The 18,128-nt window shown below is 43.8% G+C and overlaps 3 protein-coding genes across 3 annotated transcripts in view; 2 read left to right on the top strand and 1 right to left on the bottom strand.

Annotated features, from left to right (window-relative positions):
- Positions 1 to 460: 460 nt before the first annotated feature.
- On the top strand, positions 461 to 6,779 carry LOC144648206 (uncharacterized). The gene is made up of 2 exons (XM_078507827.1): positions 461 to 5,994; positions 6,044 to 6,779. Exons 1-2 carry the CDS (start codon positions 461 to 463, stop codon positions 6,777 to 6,779), a joined length of 6,270 nt encoding a protein of 2,089 aa, XP_078363953.1.
- A 7,265-nt stretch (positions 6,780 to 14,044) lies between these two features.
- Positions 14,045 to 18,128, bottom strand: part of LOC144648205 (uncharacterized) — a 38,494-nt gene continuing 34,410 nt past the window's right edge. The window contains exons 6-9 of the mRNA XM_078507826.1: positions 17,831 to 18,047; positions 16,447 to 16,635; positions 15,438 to 15,504; positions 14,045 to 14,540 (exon numbers count right to left, since the gene is read on the bottom strand). Coding sequence (XP_078363952.1) covers positions 14,525 to 14,540; positions 15,438 to 15,504; positions 16,447 to 16,635; positions 17,831 to 18,047 — 489 coding nt within the window. The 3' untranslated portion in view covers positions 14,045 to 14,524. The remainder of the gene's footprint in view (positions 14,541 to 15,437; positions 15,505 to 16,446; positions 16,636 to 17,830; positions 18,048 to 18,128) is intronic.
- LOC144649748 (uncharacterized) overlaps positions 14,786 to 18,128 on the top strand; it is a 26,563-nt gene continuing 23,220 nt past the window's right edge. Inside the window, exon 1 of the mRNA XM_078509327.1 lies at positions 14,786 to 14,823. The gene's annotated coding sequence lies outside the window, so the exon portion shown is untranslated. The remainder of the gene's footprint in view (positions 14,824 to 18,128) is intronic.

Below are 18,128 nucleotides of genomic sequence, written 5' to 3'. Positions count from 1 at the left end.
ACGCGTGAGCAGCTATCAACCTCGTGATCTACACGCGTGACATTGCGTTACTTTGTTTATCATGTGATTGCTATCAAGATCAGTTTACATTATTCTAAGTTTATTACACAATCACCTCGTGTTTTGATCTTTCTACGATTACGTTCTTTCTATTCACGTTTTTTGTCCTGATTTGTCTTCGCTCCACCGGATCAGAGGAATATTTGTAAGTTTTGTTCTTTCAGTGTTTTTTCAAATCGTTTATTAGTTTCTTATATTGTTGTAATCTATTGCTTTTCAGTCGAACCATATTCATCAATAATTGTTTCTATTGTCTGATGCGTTCAAATTACCTCGATCTATTCAATAAAGTAAGCGTTAAATGGAACAAGACTCTGAACTGAACGATTTATTGCTTACATTAGTTCGAAAATAACCGTCGCTCAACTCAACCAAGGTCTCGACCCGAAAGGGAATTTATATGGCCATGAACTCGAGCGAAGATTCAACCCGCGACAGGATGCCTAACGTGACCCTGGACAACGCTGGAATCCAGCATGAAAAATCACTTCAACTTCGCAAAAGTAGAAGCGCTGCGAAAGCTAACATTACGAAGAAAATCAAGGAAATTACGGAGTGCTTTTCCAATTGCGAAACTGTTGCCGATGTTAGGTTAAAGGCGCAAGAGTTTCACGATACCGCGAACAATTTCCGAGACGCCCACAACGCCTATCACGCCACACTCGATGACGAGTGCGAAATTCAAGATTCGCAAGAATATTTCGAATGCGAAACGCAACGAATCGTCAATTTTCAACGAACCCTCGACGAGTGGTTCGCAAAGGCAGAAGATAAACACCGTAGAAAAGTGGAAAGTGAAGTCGATCCACGCGATTCAATCAGCCACGCTGGGTCAAGATCACGTGCACAATCGAAGAAATCTTTACGCTCCGGCTCGCGCGTGTCCGAAACCGGGTCATCGGCCTTCAACGCCAGAACTGCTGCAGCCGCAAAACGGGCTTCACTGGCTGCTGAAGCGGCTTCTTTACGTAAGAAGCAAACTCTCCAAGAAGAAGAGCTGCAATTAAGACATGAAGGACTTAAATACCAACAACAGCAAGAAACAGCTGAATTACGCCTTCAACAACGTAAACAACAACTTCAGCTTGAAACCGAAATCGCCAAAACGGAAGCCGAAGAGGAAGTTTATGCTTTGGCTGAACTTGGAGATCAGTATGCTCAGCGACCGTTGAATAATCGGACTCGTGTCCAGGACCTCGCAACTTCCCCTCCTCTGGGACAGCCACGCCTACCAGTCGTCCTGAACAGGGAAACACACTTTTCCCTACCGACACCTGAAAATTTGGACCCACCTTCAAAGGGTCTACAATCTTCACATGGCTTTCCTGACGAGACCCGGGAAACAACAGAATCAAGAAAGGATCATCAACCAATTCCAGTAAACAGTCAACCTGGAAGACAGTTCAAAATCTTTTCACCTGAAGCGAATCCCTGGACACCAGCAAACCTGCCAAAGTATGAGCTCAGCGATCACCGCTCGTATTCTAACGAAATCAAGCGAGAGCGAAGTCCCTCCTCGAGTAATTCGGCAGTCGGAGAAAAATTCATACAAGATATGATAGATATTCAGCGTCAGCAGCAACAACACAACGAGCAGCTTATGTACATGCAGCAGTACCGCGACCACCAATTGCAACAGCTATTAGGACAACACCAGCAACTGTCCCTAACGCTGACGCTGCCTCATGCCGAGGTGCAAGCGTTCAACGGCGATCCCGTTAATTACTGCAACTTCATCCGATCCTTTGAGAACCTCATCGAGGCCAAGACGAAAAACAGCAGCACGAAGCTGTATTATCTCGTGCAGTATACTACCGGTGACGTCCAAGAGCTCATGAAAAGTTGCTTATCAATGCAGCCAGACGAAGGATACCAGGAAGCAAGGAGACTGTTAAAATCCAGATACGGTCAAAGCTACAAAATTGCGACAGCGTACGTTAATCGAGTCACAAATGGACCGCCGATAAAGCATGAAGACGGCGAAGCACTTCAGAAGTTCTCTGTCCTACTCACGAGCTGCAAAAACACATTAAAAGAGATCGGTTGCCTCAACAAGATCGAGAATCCGGACAGCCTACAGAAGGTAGTGGAAAGGCTTCCCTTCCAATTGAGGCAAAGATGGCGCGATGTTGCTGACGACGTAACAAGTAACAAACAGAGAGAAATCACGTTCGAGGACATCGCAAGATTCGTCGAATCAAAGGCCAGAGCCTTAAATCACCCGATATTCGGAAACGTTAGCAGCGAACTGAAGAGCCAAGGAAAGGATCCGAAAAAGCGCAAACCCCGGTATGGTGATAGCTTTGCGACCATTGGAGAGGTACCCGTCAGTGGGGGCAATGAAAATTCTCCTTCTGGAGCTGATTCAACAAAGGCCACGCCCAAATGCCATTTGTGCAACGGCAACCACTGGTTGACTCGCTGTCGTGAGTTTAAGAAACAGTCCGTGGAACAGAGAATTACCCTCGTGCGTAAGAAAGGTCTTTGTGAGAACTGCTTCCAGACTGGTCACACGGTGCCGACCTGTCCGAAAGACAGCTACTGCAAAATTCCTGCCTGCCGAACGAAACACTCAACATTTCTGCATCAAAAGCCGCAAGACCACAACAATGGGAACCTTCCTCCTAACCAAAACCGAGTCAATGAAGTCAATGGAAACGCAGCTGGAAACTACAATGGCAATGCGCAAAATGGCTACGTCAATGGCGATAGCCGCTGTGCTCTAACCGGGGCCGGCGTTTCAACGGTTGGTCTTCCCATCGTCCCTGTAAAGGTTAAGGCCAGAGGTTCAGACACCCCAGTGTTGACTTACGCCTTCTTAGATAGTGGATCAAACACGTCGTTCTGCAGTCATCAACTTATGGAAATGTTGGCTGTAGATGGTGAGAAAACTACTCTTTCGCTGACAACCTTGGGGAAGCAGAACAGCGCTACTGAATGCAGTGTCTTCAAGTTGGAGGTGTTCGACTTGGATGAGCACAGTTTTGTTGAGCTTCCATCTGTCTTCTCCACCCCAAAACTACCGGTTAGTAAAGACAGCATCCCACAGCAAGAGGATGTGAGCAAGTACCCCCACCTCAATGGTATCGAGCTACCAAAAATTGACGCCTGCATTGGCTTGCTCATTGGCAACGACGTTCCTAAAGCTCTAGAACCTAAAGAAATAAGAGAGTGCAACGGTCAAGGCCCTTATGCAGTTAGAACCATGTTCGGGTGGACAATCAACGGTCCTTTAGAACGGAAAGGTAATTCAGCTCGCACAGCGAACTTCATCAGAGCCGACAACGAACTCAGTCAACAGTTTGCAAGGTTCTGCAACTTGGAATTCAGCGACTCAGTCTACGATAAAGACCCAGGAATGTCAAAGGAAGACTTGCGCGCAGTGAGTATTATGGAACAGTCCGTCAAACTCAAAGAGGGTCACTACGAAATAGCATTACCTTGGAGAAACGTCCCACCTAACCTTCCGGACAACCGACCGTTGGCAGAGCACCGCTTGAAGTTGTTACGAAGAAGACTGCTGAAAAACCAAGAGCTCCTTTTAAAGTATTCTTCGTTCATGGAAGATCTGGTGAAGAACGGCCACGCCCGCAAGGTGCCCCAGGACCGGCTGACACATCCTGTCGGCGCAGTATGGTATCTGCCTCACCATCCTGTCCTCAATCCGAACAAACCAGACAAGGTCCGCGTGGTGTTTGATTGTGCAGCGAAACACCAGGGAACATCACTGAATGATCAACTTCTTCAGGGACCTGACTTAACTAACAACTTGGTTGGTGTCCTGACACGCTTTCGGCAGGAACCTGTTGCTCTCATGGCCGATGTAGAGTCGATGTTTCACCAAGTACACGTCAGTCCTGACGATTGCGATGCCCTACGATTTCTCTGGTGGCCGAACAATGATTTGAACAGTGAGCCAGAGGAGTATCAGATGATGGTGCATCTCTTCGGCGCCACATCATCACCAAGTTGTGCTAACTTTGGTCTCAGGCGAACTGCTGAGGATAATCAGCAAGCATTCAGCAAGGAGGCAGTCAACAGCGTCAAAGACAATTTCTACGTCGACGACTGTCTCAAGTCAGTCTCATCTGAGAACAAGGCCATCGTGCTTGTGGACGAGCTCCGTCAACTGCTCTCTAAAGGAGGATTCCGCTTGACAAAATGGATCTCCAATTCACGGAAGGTCATCGATTCTATCCCGACATCGGAAAGGGCAGCATCCGTGACAGATCTTCTCCTCGATCAACTACCAATCGAGCGAGCCCTGGGAGTCAGGTGGGATGTGGAGTCTGACACCTTTGGCTTCAAGATAAGCGTGAAGGACAGGCCCCCTACAAGACGAGGCATTTTGTCTGTGGTCAGCTCTGTCTACGACCCGTTAGGGTTTGCAGCTCCATTCACCCTGCCGGCAAAGGCATTGCTGCAGGACTTATGTCGCAAGAACCTGGGCTGGGACGACCCTATTTCAGATGAGGACCTCGTTCGCTGGAGGAACTGGCTTGATGAACTTCCCAGTCTCGAAAACCTCAAGGTTGACCGCTGTTTCAAACCAACCGACTTTGGAGAAGTAGCTTCCAGTCAGCTTCACCATTTCGCAGATGCTTCCCAGCATGCATATGGTGCTGTCACCTATCTCCGCGTCATCAACACTAAGGGTGATGTCCATTGTTCCTTCCTCATTGGCAAATCGCGGCTATCCCCACTAAAGCAGTTGACAATCCCACGCCTGGAGCTCTCAGCAGCTGTAGTAGCCACGCGATTGGATAAAATGCTCAGAAAGGAAATTGGCATTCCAGTTGATCAGTCCATCTTTTGGACAGATAGCACCTGTGTTTTGGGGTACATCGCAAATGAAGACAAACGGTTTCATACCTTCGTCGCGAATCGTATAGCTGCGATACAAGAAGTCAGCTCCCCTTACCAGTGGAGACACGTCGGCACAAAGGAAAACCCGGCAGACGACGCCTCGCGTGGTCTCTCAGCCGAAGCCTTGCTGAACAACAAGCGTTGGTTAACCGGACCGGATTTCCTTTGGAAATCAGAGGAAGACTGGCCAAACCAGCAGTTCAAAACCTCTACAGTCGCTGAAAACGACCCAGAGGTCAAGAGAGAATCTCAAGTGTTTTCTACCAAAACTGAAACAGAGAAGATTACACTCAACCAACTCTTCGGACGCTTTTCCCAGTGGTACCGTTTAAAGAAGTTTGTGGCGTGGATTCTTCGTTACCGAGCAAACCTGCGAAAGGCGGCTTCACAACGCAAATCAGGATTCATCCCCCGCAGCCAGGTGACAAGGATAGAACCAATAACCGTGGAGGAACTGGACAAGGCCGAAAGGGAAATACTGGTCCATGTACAGAAAGAGAGTTTCAAGGAAGAGATCGCCATCCTAAAGAATTCAAGGGCCGATGTTATAAATGGATGCGCCGCTACTACAAAGAAGATTCAAGTCAAGAAGTCAAGTAAAATCTCCAAGCTTGACCCACGGTTGATGGACGGTCTGCTTCGTGTGGGTGGACGACTTGAAAACGCCCCCCTTCGACCGGACGCGAAACATCCCATAATTCTGCCGACTTCACATCACGTTGTTGGTCTGATTATCAGCTTCTACCACCACGCTTCCGGGCACTCTGGCACAGAACACGTGCTCTCTATGATCAGAGAAAGATTTTGGATCATAAAGGCAAGAGCTGCAGTGAGAAAGTCCCTCAACAGCTGCTTCAATTGCAGAAAGAGACAAGCGCCAGTTGGAGAGCAAAAGATGGCAAACCTGCCGCAAGACAGGATCACTCCTGACAAGCCCCCATTCACCTACGTCGGGGTCGACTGTTTTGGGCCCTTTTTTGGTTCGTCGTGGGAGAAGCCAAGTCAAGAGATATGGCGTGGTGTTCACCTGCTTAACAGTGCGCGCGATCCACATCGAGGTGGTCCACAGTCTGGACACAGACTCCTTCCTACACAGCATGAGTCGTTTCGTTTGCAGAAGGGGGAAACCAGAAGTGGTGAGATCGGATAATGGAGGAAACTTCGTGTGCGGCGAGAAGGAGCTGAGGAGTGCCATTGAAGGGTGGAACCAGGATGTAATTTCAGAGTCTCTCCTGCAGAGAAACGTTCAGTGGATCTTCAACCCCCCTGCAGGCTCTCATCATGGTGGCGTGTGGGAACGCTGCATTCGCACCATTCGAAAGGTGATGAATGCTCTTCTAAAAGAACAAGTCCTTGATGACGAAGGTCTCTCGACTCTCATGTGTGAGGTGGAAGCCATTGTCAATGGTAGGCCCCTAACAAAGGTATCTGACGATCCAAGAGACCCCGAAGCCTTGACGCCAAATCACCTTCTTTTACTGCGGTCAGGCCCCGAAATGCCTCCTGGTGTCTTCAGAAAGGGAGATCTTTATTCCCGTCGGAGGTGGCGACAAGTCCAGTATCTGTCGGACGTGTTTTGGCGAAGGTGGCTAAGGGAGTATCTTCCTTGTCTGCAAGAAAGACAGAAGTGGCCGCGATCGACGAGCAACTTCGAAGTTGGAGACGTCGTACTCGTGGTAGACGAAAACTCCCCAAGAAACTCGTGGCCTCTCGGACGTATCACGGAGGTGAAGCCAAACAAGAGAGATGGGCTAGTAAGGAGAGTCTCGCTGAAAACCAAGACTGCAGTCCTGGAACGTCCCATCGACAAGATAGTTCTTCTAGAGGCACCTAGGCTCCACGAGAGCAGTTAAACTCAACGGAAGAGTCAACCTGTGATGTCAAATGAACAGTTATTCCTGATTGACTTGATTGACAGTGCTGATTTGAGAACAATTACTTAATAGTCTTTACCGTTTGAATCACTTAGCTTAGTTTAAATGCTTTAATGTCGCATTTAGGGGCCGGTATGTTAGATTCAAACGTCTCGTTTTGTTCTTTAGTATTATTTTTACATTGTTCACACGCGTGAGCAGCTATCAACCTCGTGATCTACACGCGTGACATTGCGTTACTTTGTTTATCATGTGATTGCTATCAAGATCAGTTTACATTATTCTAAGTTTATTACACAATCACCTCGTGTTTTGATCTTTCTACGATTACGTTCTTTCTATTCACGTTTTTTGTCCTGATTTGTCTTCGCTCCACCGGATCAGAGGAATATTTGTAAGTTTTGTTCTTTCAGTGTTTTTTCAAATCGTTTATTAGTTTCTTATATTGTTGTAATCTATTGCTTTTCAGTCGAACCATATTCATCAATAATTGTTTCTATTGTCTGATGCGTTCAAATTACCTCGATCTATTCAATAAAGTAAGCGTTAAATGGAACAAGACTCTGAACTGAACGATTTATTGCTTACAGTGACAAGTCACGTTTTTTCCACGAAATCGCAAGTGATCACCCACAGCGGAAAGTAATCCCTTGAGAAATTAAAACAGTCCCTTGAGAAATTAAAAAAGTCCCTTGAGAGTTTACAAATATGTGGTTCCAAATTTTGTCTACTAACCCCTATTCTACCATTTTAGCTTGTAAACAAGCAAAAACGTCGAAAAAAGAGAGCCTGACTCTACCGTGTAAGCAGCATGGAAATTAAATCAAAGGCTCTTCGAGCAACCTCATTGTAATTCGGTGAAGTGCCGACCTTTGCATTTTTTCCAAATACCCGTCCAATAATGTAACGCAACCTCACTTTATTTTCCTTTGAATGTTTTTTTTTTTTTTTTTTATGGGAGTTCATTGATGGTTCGTGCTCTCAGGCTGCGTAGCTCGAATTCTGTTTTTTCACAACCAAAATATTTAAGTGTAACCTTTGATTCTTTTTAGCATTTAGTAAATTTGTTTTGTGAATATGTTTACTTTTCTGTCAGTACGTATATAGCGATATTTTTGAGCAGCGGATAAAATTTGAGAGAAAGATGCGCCCGAGCTGCAGCACTGCTCGACTCAAAGAGATGGAAAACGGATGACGTGCAAGCGTAACTGCGTGTAGCTTATGGCTGCTATCAGTAATTCTTTTTTTCCACCCCAAAAATATTTTAGTGTAACCTTTAAGTAAATTTGTTTTGTGAATATGTTTACCTTTCTGCCAGCACTTACATAGCGTTATTTTATTTTTGAGCAGCGGATGAAATTTGAGAAAAAAGATGCGCGTTTCTGCTCAACTCAAAAAGATAAAAAACAAATGACTCGAGATGACGTGACGCTAATCGAAACAAAAACGTGCTGCATGAATGTCGTGTTTACTAAGACACTTCACATGGCAAACTTAACTGCATGTAGCGTATAATTGCTATCAGTAATGTCACAGTCTCACTTTATTTGCCTTTGAATGTTTTCTTACGTGAATAGGTAATGGAAAACTTGTGCTCTGAGGCTTTGTAGAGCGAATTCTATTCTCTTTTCTCACCAGAAGATAAGTGAAACTGATCCTCTTTCGATTTGTTTTGTGAAAAATAAACCTCATTCCCTGGAAGAGAGAGACCCTGAGAACGAGGTTGGAGAATAATTTGTTTTTGATTGACATGTGCTGAATGACGTTTTAAAGAACCTTTCTGTCAGCACGTATATCGTTTAATGTATTAATTAATTGCGGTTTACACGCGATTTCGAGAATGGTAACTAAACCTCATTACCATGAGGTAAAAAGGAGCCTGTCTCGACCATGGAAATTGGAGACTAAAAAGGAAGACTGTCTCGACCCTAAATAACATGAGCTATTAAACCCGTCTATTAAATCACTCTTCTATTTAAAATTTTATCTAAAACCCTGATTTTTGTTAGGCGTGAAATATATATTTTTGTGTTATTCAAACGTTTGACTTAAGCGAGTACTGGATTGCGAAACCGGTGAATGTTTCGACAGGTCCAAACCGCTACGTCAACAGAAATAGGCCAGGAGTGAAGTCCAAATCGTTCTGATCATATAAGTGAAAAATTAACAGGACGCCTATGTATAGCGAAAGTTCGAAACGCTTTCTTGTCACGGTTATGACTATAGATTACTGGATTTGAGAAAAAAAGAATGATTTTTTAAGGGACTGCGTCACGGACTTAAGCACAATTTAGGCAGTGGAAGTGTCCAAAAAGTTTTGTAAAATATGAAAATAACCGCTTAAAACAGTGAAGGAACATTTCAATAACACAGCAAATACAAAAGAAGGTACTGCTGGCCAAAAGCAAGTGAAAAAGATCGAAACGGATTGTGATATATATGCATTTTGAAATACTATTGGGCTGAACAGTTTTCAAAGTTAATCCTGTTTGCTTGTATCTCGAGATTATATCGCCCAGGAAACACATTTGGTTGCAACGAAGCTATGGTTTTGTCGATCCATAGAAGTCATTTCGTTGCAAACATTAAGGGCCTGTTTACATGGAGGTGGGGGACCACGGGTAGGTGAGGTAACCCGCCCAGCCGTGGTCGAAAATTAGCTCGCGTTTACATGCAATCTTATCACCCCGGGGTCCCGGGGGTGACCTTTTCACGAGGTTAGCACGTAAACAGACAAAATTGCTCCGTTTATTTCTTTCTCTCGTTCCTTTCATTGGTTTCCTAGACTCAGTTACTGAACTTCGGAGCCAAATTCGTTTCTGTGAAAATCGAAGGCCATACAATGACATATTTTCGTGAAGTGCAAGCCAGTTCGGTCTCAAAATAAATTTCATTGAAGTCGCCTATCGCATTTCATTTTGTAATTTTTATATACAGTATTTACGTTGGATTTCTCTCATCTTGTGGTTTCGACTAACTACTTGATTAGGCAAAGTATCAGTCGAAGCATTTGTCGAAGTCATTGTTGTTTATAGTCGAAGCGCGATACTCGCTCGGGCCTACGCTTGATGCTTCACTTTCACTTTTAATTCTTCAAGCATCTTTCGCACTGTCGTTTCACGGGCAGATGAAACTATAGGAAAAACTCGCCGGGTTTGTAGCCGTAGCTGAAGCCGTAGGTAGCCATAGGCTTGTGTAGTTTGCATTTGGCGAACTTTCAGATTAATCATGAGTCGACCCCGGGTAGGCGGGTTACCCCACCTTGAAACGTTTACATGGCAAAACACGACCCCGGCTGGGAGGGTTACCCTACCCAGCAGACCGGGCAACCCGCCTAGGCGGGTTACCCCACCTATCATGTAAACGCGATCGAAAAAAAAATGAGAGTTTATATGGACAGGCGGGTTACCCCACCTAGGCGGGTTACCTCACCTACCCGGGGTCCCCCACCTCCATGTAAACAGGCCCTAAGTTTCATACTGAGTACAGTGGAACCCCGATATAACGATCTTCGATATAACGATATTCCCGATATAACGATAAATATGTTATGTCCCGGCAATAGTAAAATGTATGGGACGGAACCCCGATATAACGATTCCTCGATATAACGATATAATTTTACTGCCCCCTTGGCATATCGTTATATCGGGGTTCCACTGTACTTTGCAAAATTTATTAAAATAAACTTAACTACTCAACCGTGACATAGTCCCGTAAGCCCCATTCCCCGTTTCTGTAACATTTAGTTGAGTGATATTGTGAAAGGGAACCCATTCAGTTGCACCCGTCATTATTCATACTTTCTAATTATGTATTAGCCAAGCACGCGAGTGACGTCACGACTCGGACAAGATTCAGTCATGAAAACCAGAATGGCGGACGATCTGAGCTTTCTTCTTATTGATCGAAATGGAGCGGCTAAAAGACCTTTTTTATACAATACTTCGCCTACATTCCCTCTTTTTCTCACATATCACGCTAATGTTGTCTGAGTCTCGCGGTGAGTCCAAAAATACCCAATATATTTTTAGACCTCGCGCGCTTTGCTAATAATAGCGCATAAAGCCTGTTGACCAATCAAATTCGAGAATCTTGTAATATACTGCTATTGATATTGTTACTCTTTTGATATTGTGAAACATTGTGAAACTACTGCATGCTGTAAAAATATTAGTCCTGTGCGAAAGTAGAATTGTACTTGATATATAGACTGGCTATAATAAAAAAAGATCAGATTGGAAATGTGACATGAGAACTTCTCTATCTCATTAATTAATGACTACATAACAACTGTCAACTTTAATTTAGTTAGGAATCTTTAGATTTCATTTTAGATTTGAGCATAATGATTGCAAAGCACTATGGTAGATTAGCTGAATAGCGCTAAATAAATCATTATTATTATTATTATTATTATTACTATTATTATTATTATTATTATTATTATTATTAAAAGTCCTTGTTGCTCTGATATTCACATAATTTTTTTCTTTTGGTAAATACTGTTTAAACCAACCAATAAAAGCTAACCGCAAGCAAACTAAAGTGAAAGCTAAACGCTTGCAAACCAGAGAAAACGCTAAACGGCAGCAAACCGAAGTGAAAGCTAACCGCAGGCAAACTGGTATGAAAAGCTTACCGCAAGCAAACCAGAGTGAAAGCTAATTACACACAAACTGAGGTGAAAGCCAACCGGTCCTTTCACGGAGGCTAACCGATGCGCTTTTAAAACCCTGCCTCGAGTCCTGGCTCAAATCCTACCTTGAGTCCTGGCTCGAATCCTTAGCTCGAGTCTTGGCTCGAGTCCTGGCTCGAATCCTTGTTCGAGTCTTAACTCGAGTCCTAGCTCGAGTCCTTAGCCCGAGTCCCGGCTCAAATCCTGGCTCGAGTCTTGGCTCGAGTCCTGTCTCGAGTCCTAACTCGAGTCCTGGCTCGAGTCCTTGCTCGAATCCTGGCTCGAGTCCTGGCTCAAATCCTTGCTCGAGTCCTAACTCTAGTCCTGGCTTGAGTTCTAACTCGATTCCTGGCTCGAGTCCTAACTCGAGTCCTGACTCGACTCCTTAGCAGTCCTGGCTCGTCCTTAGCCCGGTCCTGGCTTGAATCCTGGCTCGAATCCTGGCTCGAGTCCTGGCTCGAGTCTAAGCTCAAATCCTGGCTCGACTCCTGGCTCGAGTTCTAACTCGAGTCCTGGCTCGAGTCCTAACTCGAGTCCTGGCTCGACTCCTTAGCCCGAGTCCTGGCTCGAATCCTGGCTCGAGTCCTGGCTCGAGTCTAAGCTCAAATCCTGGCTCGAGTCCTTATTCGGTATTTAGGTATCAGGTATCCTCGAGTTTAAGTAACGGTATTGCCGGATTAGATCATGAACGTGTGCTTGAAATAACTGATCCGATCACACGGTTCCCTTCTAGTGTTAAACAGACACGCGAAGTGTTTTGAGCCGCTATTAATAATCATGTTATGTTTATTTGCTATGTATATTTCAGTAATGTCATGAAATTTTAAAGAATATAAAGAACTGTATAAGTTATTTTCTATTTTTTTTATCTGTAATTAAGTTTTAAAGGTCCACATCAGCCCTAGGCTGCCATCTTTATAGACCTTTGTTTTCAAATAAAGTATGTATGTATGTATGCTATAACTAACACAATATTGATAACTCCTGTTTAAAATGTTGAGTTAGCGGGATATCATAGCGCGTCGGAAAAAAACTGCAGACCAAAGAAACACAAAGCCCACACGTGTCTTTAGAAAGAATGTCGCAGTGAGTATCATGCGCGAACTTGTAAAGAAAAAGCAACTTGAAAATAACGTTTTGTTTTCACCAGCTGTCACGGTCTGCGTGTTCATTTAGTGGAACGACCTCGATTAACATTTTTTTCAATCGTTCTTTCGTCGAAGTCTCTTACTTGCTAATGTTCATCCTGTACTGATTTTCTCTTTGTTGCAACACGAATTTTTACCGATAGCTACCTGAAAAAACAAGTAAATAAACAACTTACCAAAGAGTTTTGCCATCACTTACCATATAAGAAGAGCATTCCTTGAAGGATCATGAACGTCGCGACAAAATTAGCTACAAGTTTTGTCATTGTTTTCGCTACTCTGTTAACGTTTTCAAATAGACTTTCAGACAGAATTCACCCGAGGGAATTTGACGTCAAGATAGCAAGAAAATGAAAACTGCAAACTGCTTATGCCTTTTTGAGGTAAAATATACCAAAGGTTTTGAGGAGGAAAAAGTTTCTGTTTCCACTCACGAACGCTTTAGGATGCGAAGTGATGGTTGAGATGGTTCAACTTCCCTTCAATTTTGTCAATCATGTCCGAAAAACCATAGAAACGACTTGCAAACACCGCTATATGCCTTGGGCTACACTTTAATTCTTTCAATTGTCTAGCTACCGTCTCGGGTCAATGCAAAAACAATTAAATGAAAAATGAATTACCTTACGCAGTTAAATTACTTTCTGATTAACAACTCCTACAATCCTAACGAAATTATATTTCACACACAGTGGAAGACACCATACTACCCGATATATTGTAAATACAAGGTGAGGTATTTAAAAATTTAAAAAGCTTTGTTCGTTCAGCTTCAAATTTGAATCAGGAAGTAGTGAGAATGCTGTAAAAATATGTAAGAAAAAAATGTGCAATCAATTTTTAGACTTCGCGCACTTTTCTATTACCCATGCAAAACTAAGCCCGTTGACCAATCAAATTCGAGAATCTTAGTATATATTTATATTGATATTGATACTCTACTGACATTGTGAAACATTGTGAAATTACTGCATGATGTAAAAATACTAGTCATGTATGAAAGCAGAATTGCAGGAGATAAATAGAATGGTTATAATGAAAAAGATCAGATTGGAAATGTGTCCCCCACCCTGGGGCTTAACATTGATAGGTGCAATATCATAGCACGTCGGCCATTTATAAATAACAAAACTGCAGACCAAAGAAAACCGTCACTTTGAGGGTAAGATCTGAATGATAACAAATATTTTGTCGGTTGGCTACACGAGGTACAACAATAATGTCATTTTTTGTAATACGTTTTTCTTGGCGAATTTTCATCTCGTTCTTTTGTGTAGCCGTTGTTTTGAGGCATTCACGTCTCATGGGGCTTACAAGAGAAAGAACTAGCGAGATTTAAAACTGCTTCACATTTCAAGATTCTCTCAGATTTATTTCTCACGCACACACGCTTTACAGCTGATTATCTTTATGCTAGCAGAAACAAAATTGAGAGGGTTTACATGTCTGGCTAGACCTCAGAATAAACGGGTTCACACTTGTTTGTAACTTGATATTGACATTGACATTGTCGTGGTGGACTACCATTTTTTGTCTGCCATTTATAGCAGCATCTTATGATGTAAGGGGGGGGCCCCCCATGAAATTTTAAGAGGTCAGCGTCTTTCAGTGCACTCTCGTTCTTTTTTGAACACACATCTCGCGATCCTGATCTATTTAAGTATATATCGTTCACACACGACAGCTTAAAGTAGAGAATTATATTTTGTATCCTCTACGTCAGTACTCATATGCATCGTCAAAAATAAGGAAGGTTACATAGAGTTATATAAACGAAGTAATCTCTACTGCATTTGAGATCCCAGTTGTGTACACTCAACAATCATCTGCCGAGATCAGCTGAAATCTTGTATGAGCTTAACTTGATTCACCATCACTCAATCTTTTGTTTTTGGTACTTAGTGGACTGCCATTCTGGGGAAAAAAAAGAGAATAAGAAGTTTATTTAGTTTTGATGGTCATTAGCTTTTCTGTTGTTGTCAGAGGCAAAGCTCCACCAAGCAAAGTTGAACCACTCGCTGTGTTATTTTAAGAAGCCCATGAACAATTCCTAGCCGGCTAGGCCTGAGTTGGTAAAAATCCCAGACCTAGCTGGTGTGCATCGACACATAACTCCGTCTTGGCCTGGCTTGAGATCATAGTGATGATGATGATGATGATGATGATGATGATGATGATGATGATGATGATGATGATAGTCAATTTTTGGCCTGTGATGTGACATGAAGGTGATAAGCGAGGCTATGGGTGTGATCTAATGATGATGCGTCTATAATAGTAAGATTATGACGATCATGGTCCTCTGCGTGCTATTTGCATATAGTGGTAAGCCCCATATGACGACGAATCTTCGTCAGATGAGCCCGAGATGGTGAATGTGGTGGTAGGGTCATCTAGTCTTGTCTGGTTTGGAGTCCATGAAAATCAAAATTTACGACAGTTTGTAAGTATGTCGCTGATAGGTTTTCTTTAAATCTTCTGAAATTTTGTAAGGTGACCTTATTGACCATCAGGTTTTATTTACATTACTTCCTCAGGGGTAAAACAACCCAGGATTCCATATCTCATTAAAAAGTCAACATTCCTCACAACAAACTAAACTTCGTTCCTTCTGCTCCTAACATAACATAGGTGCACACTGAAATACATGCAACCAGAGAAAAAGCCAAATTCCGCGTTGTGCACAATTGTGTAGTTGATACTTACAGTATTAATTTTACTCCCTTATTCTTCACCATTTTGCCATTCCATTCGAAACACTCCTGGAACACTACAATATGAACATTATTTTTTAATAGCAGGTTTTCTCACCTGCAGAAACACACGATCGTCAACAAAGCAATTGTTGCGAAGCTTGGCGAGTTGGCGCCGGTACCACCTGAAAAATATTAATAAAAGGTTGCAGACTGAGTTGAGCTACATGAAGTACTGTTAACGGTTACTTCTAACAAAACCAAAAGACGTCTGGAACTCTTGGTTGACAAGAATTATGTGACTATATACAGTATTCACAAGATAAAGCGCCGCCCCAATTAAGCACTCCCTCCTCCCCCCTATGCGTCGCATATGAAAACAAAAATATTTAAGGGCGTCGCCCTCAAATAAACGCCGCATTCATTCAAAATAATTTGGGGGGTGATAGAAGCATCATCTGATTGAATTGTTTAAGGAGTCAAACTAAGAAAAAAAGTTCGGTACAACTCAATTTTAACTAACTGGCGAAGTTTTATTTCCTGGATTACAATGTCTCTAAGTTCAAAGTAGTTCGCCGCCCTTAAGAATAAGCGCCGTCCCCGAATAAATGTTGCAACCGGCACATTAAAAGTTTAAGAGCGCCGCAGCGCTCAATCGCGTAAATACGGTAAGTGGTTTCCTAAGTAGAAGCATTGTGTTCTAATGTGAATCTCTCCAAAATGCATTTTAAGATCGATGTAAGATGTTGTAGATCATCATATGAATAAAACCCCATCCATGATACAGTCAACTCTCGCCTTACGGACACCCCGCGTATTACGGACACTCGCTATTACGGACATTTTTTTTTTTTTTTTTTTTTTTTTTTTTTTTTTTTTTTTTTTTTTTTTTTTTTTTTTTTTTTTTTTTTTTTTTTTTTCCTTTTTCCCTATCAATATATATATATATTATTATTATACGACAAATCCAGATCCCCGGCAAAAGAGGTTTGACTGGAAATGACTCCGCTATTACGGACTCTCGCTATAACGGACACTAAACGACGGCCCGAGCGTGTCCGCTTTAACGAGAGTTGACTGTATCTCCCACAAGTACGCTGTGGACAATCAAGCCTATGAAGTCTTACCGCATTTTTGTTCTTGGCAAGTATCTTTTCCTTCTCCTGGACAGTGACCGTCCTCTTCCTTCGTGGAATTTCTGATTCCTTCACACCGGTTTGGCGGAGTGCACGTTTGAACCATAACAACAGGACCACCTGCACCACAGCACACTCTTTCGCATTCTCCAGCTTTGATCTCAAAACGTAAAGTCACGTCTAGAAGATAACAGGCTTGTTAAATAATGTGTAGTCTTTTAGAAGGGGAAAAGTGATAACGTATGCACAGTTGAAGTTATAAGCAAGGAAGAAATTTATCCTCTGGTATATGAATAGTAAGCAATTAATGAGCATCTCCAAGGGAAACAGTGTCCTAGCATCACTATACCAGACAGGCAGATAGGCAGATAGGCAGGCGAGCAGGCGAGCAGGCACTGGAAGACAGGTAGACAGAGAGGCAAACAGGCAGCCAGCCAGTCAGCCAGCCATCCAGCCAGCCAGCCAGCCAGCCAGCCAGTCAGTCAGTCAGTCAGTCAGTCAGTCAGTCAGTCAGTCAGTCAGTCAGTCAGTCAGTCAGTCAGTCAGTCAGTCAGTCAGTCAGTCAGTCAGTCAGTCAGTCAGTCAGCCAGTCAGTCAGTCAGTCAGGCAGGCAGAGCAGGCAGGCAGGCAGGCAGGCAGGCAGGCAGGCAGGCAGGCAGGCAGGCAGGCAGGCAGGCAGGCAGGCAGGCAGGCAGGCAGGCAGGCAGGCAGGCAGGCAGGCAGGCAGGCAGGCAGGCAGGCAGGCAGACAGGCAGATAGGCAGATAGGCAGGCAGAGCAGGCGAGCAGGCACTGGAAGACAGGTAGACAGAGAGGCAAACAGGCAGGCAGGCAGACAGGCAGGCAAGCAAGCAGACAGGCAGACATGCAGGCAGGCAGGCGAGCAAGCAGACAGGCAGACAGGCAGACAGGCAGGCAGACAGGCAGACAGGCAGACAGGCAGACAGGCAGACAGGCAGACAGGCAGACAGATTAACAGTCCAGTGCAACACTGGGTTTAGGCAGACAGGCAGACAGACAGACAGGCAGACAGGCAGACAGGCAGACAGGCAGCCAGGCAGACAGGCAGACAGGCAGACAGGCAGGCAGACAGGCAGACAGGCAGACAGGCAGACAGGCAGACAGGCAGACAGGCAGACAGGCAGACAGGCAGGCAGGCAGACAGGCAGGCAGGCAGGCAGACAGGCAGACAGGCAGACAGGCAGACAGGCAGACAGGCAGACAGATTAACAGTCCAGTGCAACACTGGGTTTATAGTGTGTAAAGAGCGCCTAATATGTCTGCCAATTGGTCTGTGCGCTTGCTTCTTGATTGGTTTACTAGGCGGAAACAGTATATGACTACGTCCGAAAAAGGAAAGGAAACAAAATACTTACAATTAAACTTGACGTTGTATTCTGAGCTGTCAACTGGAATGTCAAAAAGTGAACCGTCTTTTATTTCGTTTTCCAACATCTTTTGGATGTCTGTGTCTGCTGAATTTCCTGTGCCAAACGTAACGTTCACAATTGCGCGAATGTTGTTAGGGGATGCACAGTTAAGACTTGTTACATGGGCATTCTTGAGTCGAAGTGTCTTGTACAATAGACGTACCTTTTTAAAGGATACCAAAGATAAAAAGAAAAGTAACGATGTTTAATGCAATAGGGAGTAGAGTTCAACTGTGGAGGATTT

This window comes from Oculina patagonica, chromosome 4 (genome assembly GCF_052425735.1).
Source record: "Oculina patagonica isolate OP01 chromosome 4, crgOcupat, whole genome shotgun sequence".
Classification (NCBI taxonomy): Eukaryota; Metazoa; Cnidaria; class Anthozoa; order Scleractinia; family Oculinidae; genus Oculina; species Oculina patagonica.
Note: the sequence above shows the minus strand (reverse complement) of the source record. Positions and strands in the feature narration are given on the sequence as shown.

Coding starts and splice junctions, on each gene's coding strand:
- LOC144648206 (XM_078507827.1), top strand. CDS start 461: ATGGCCATGAACTCGAGCGAAGATTCAACCCGCGACAGGATGCCTAAC. Junction 5,995..6,043: donor CCACATCGAGGTGGTCCACA/GTCTGGACACAG, acceptor TTTCGTTTGCAG/AAGGGGGAAACCAGAAGTGG.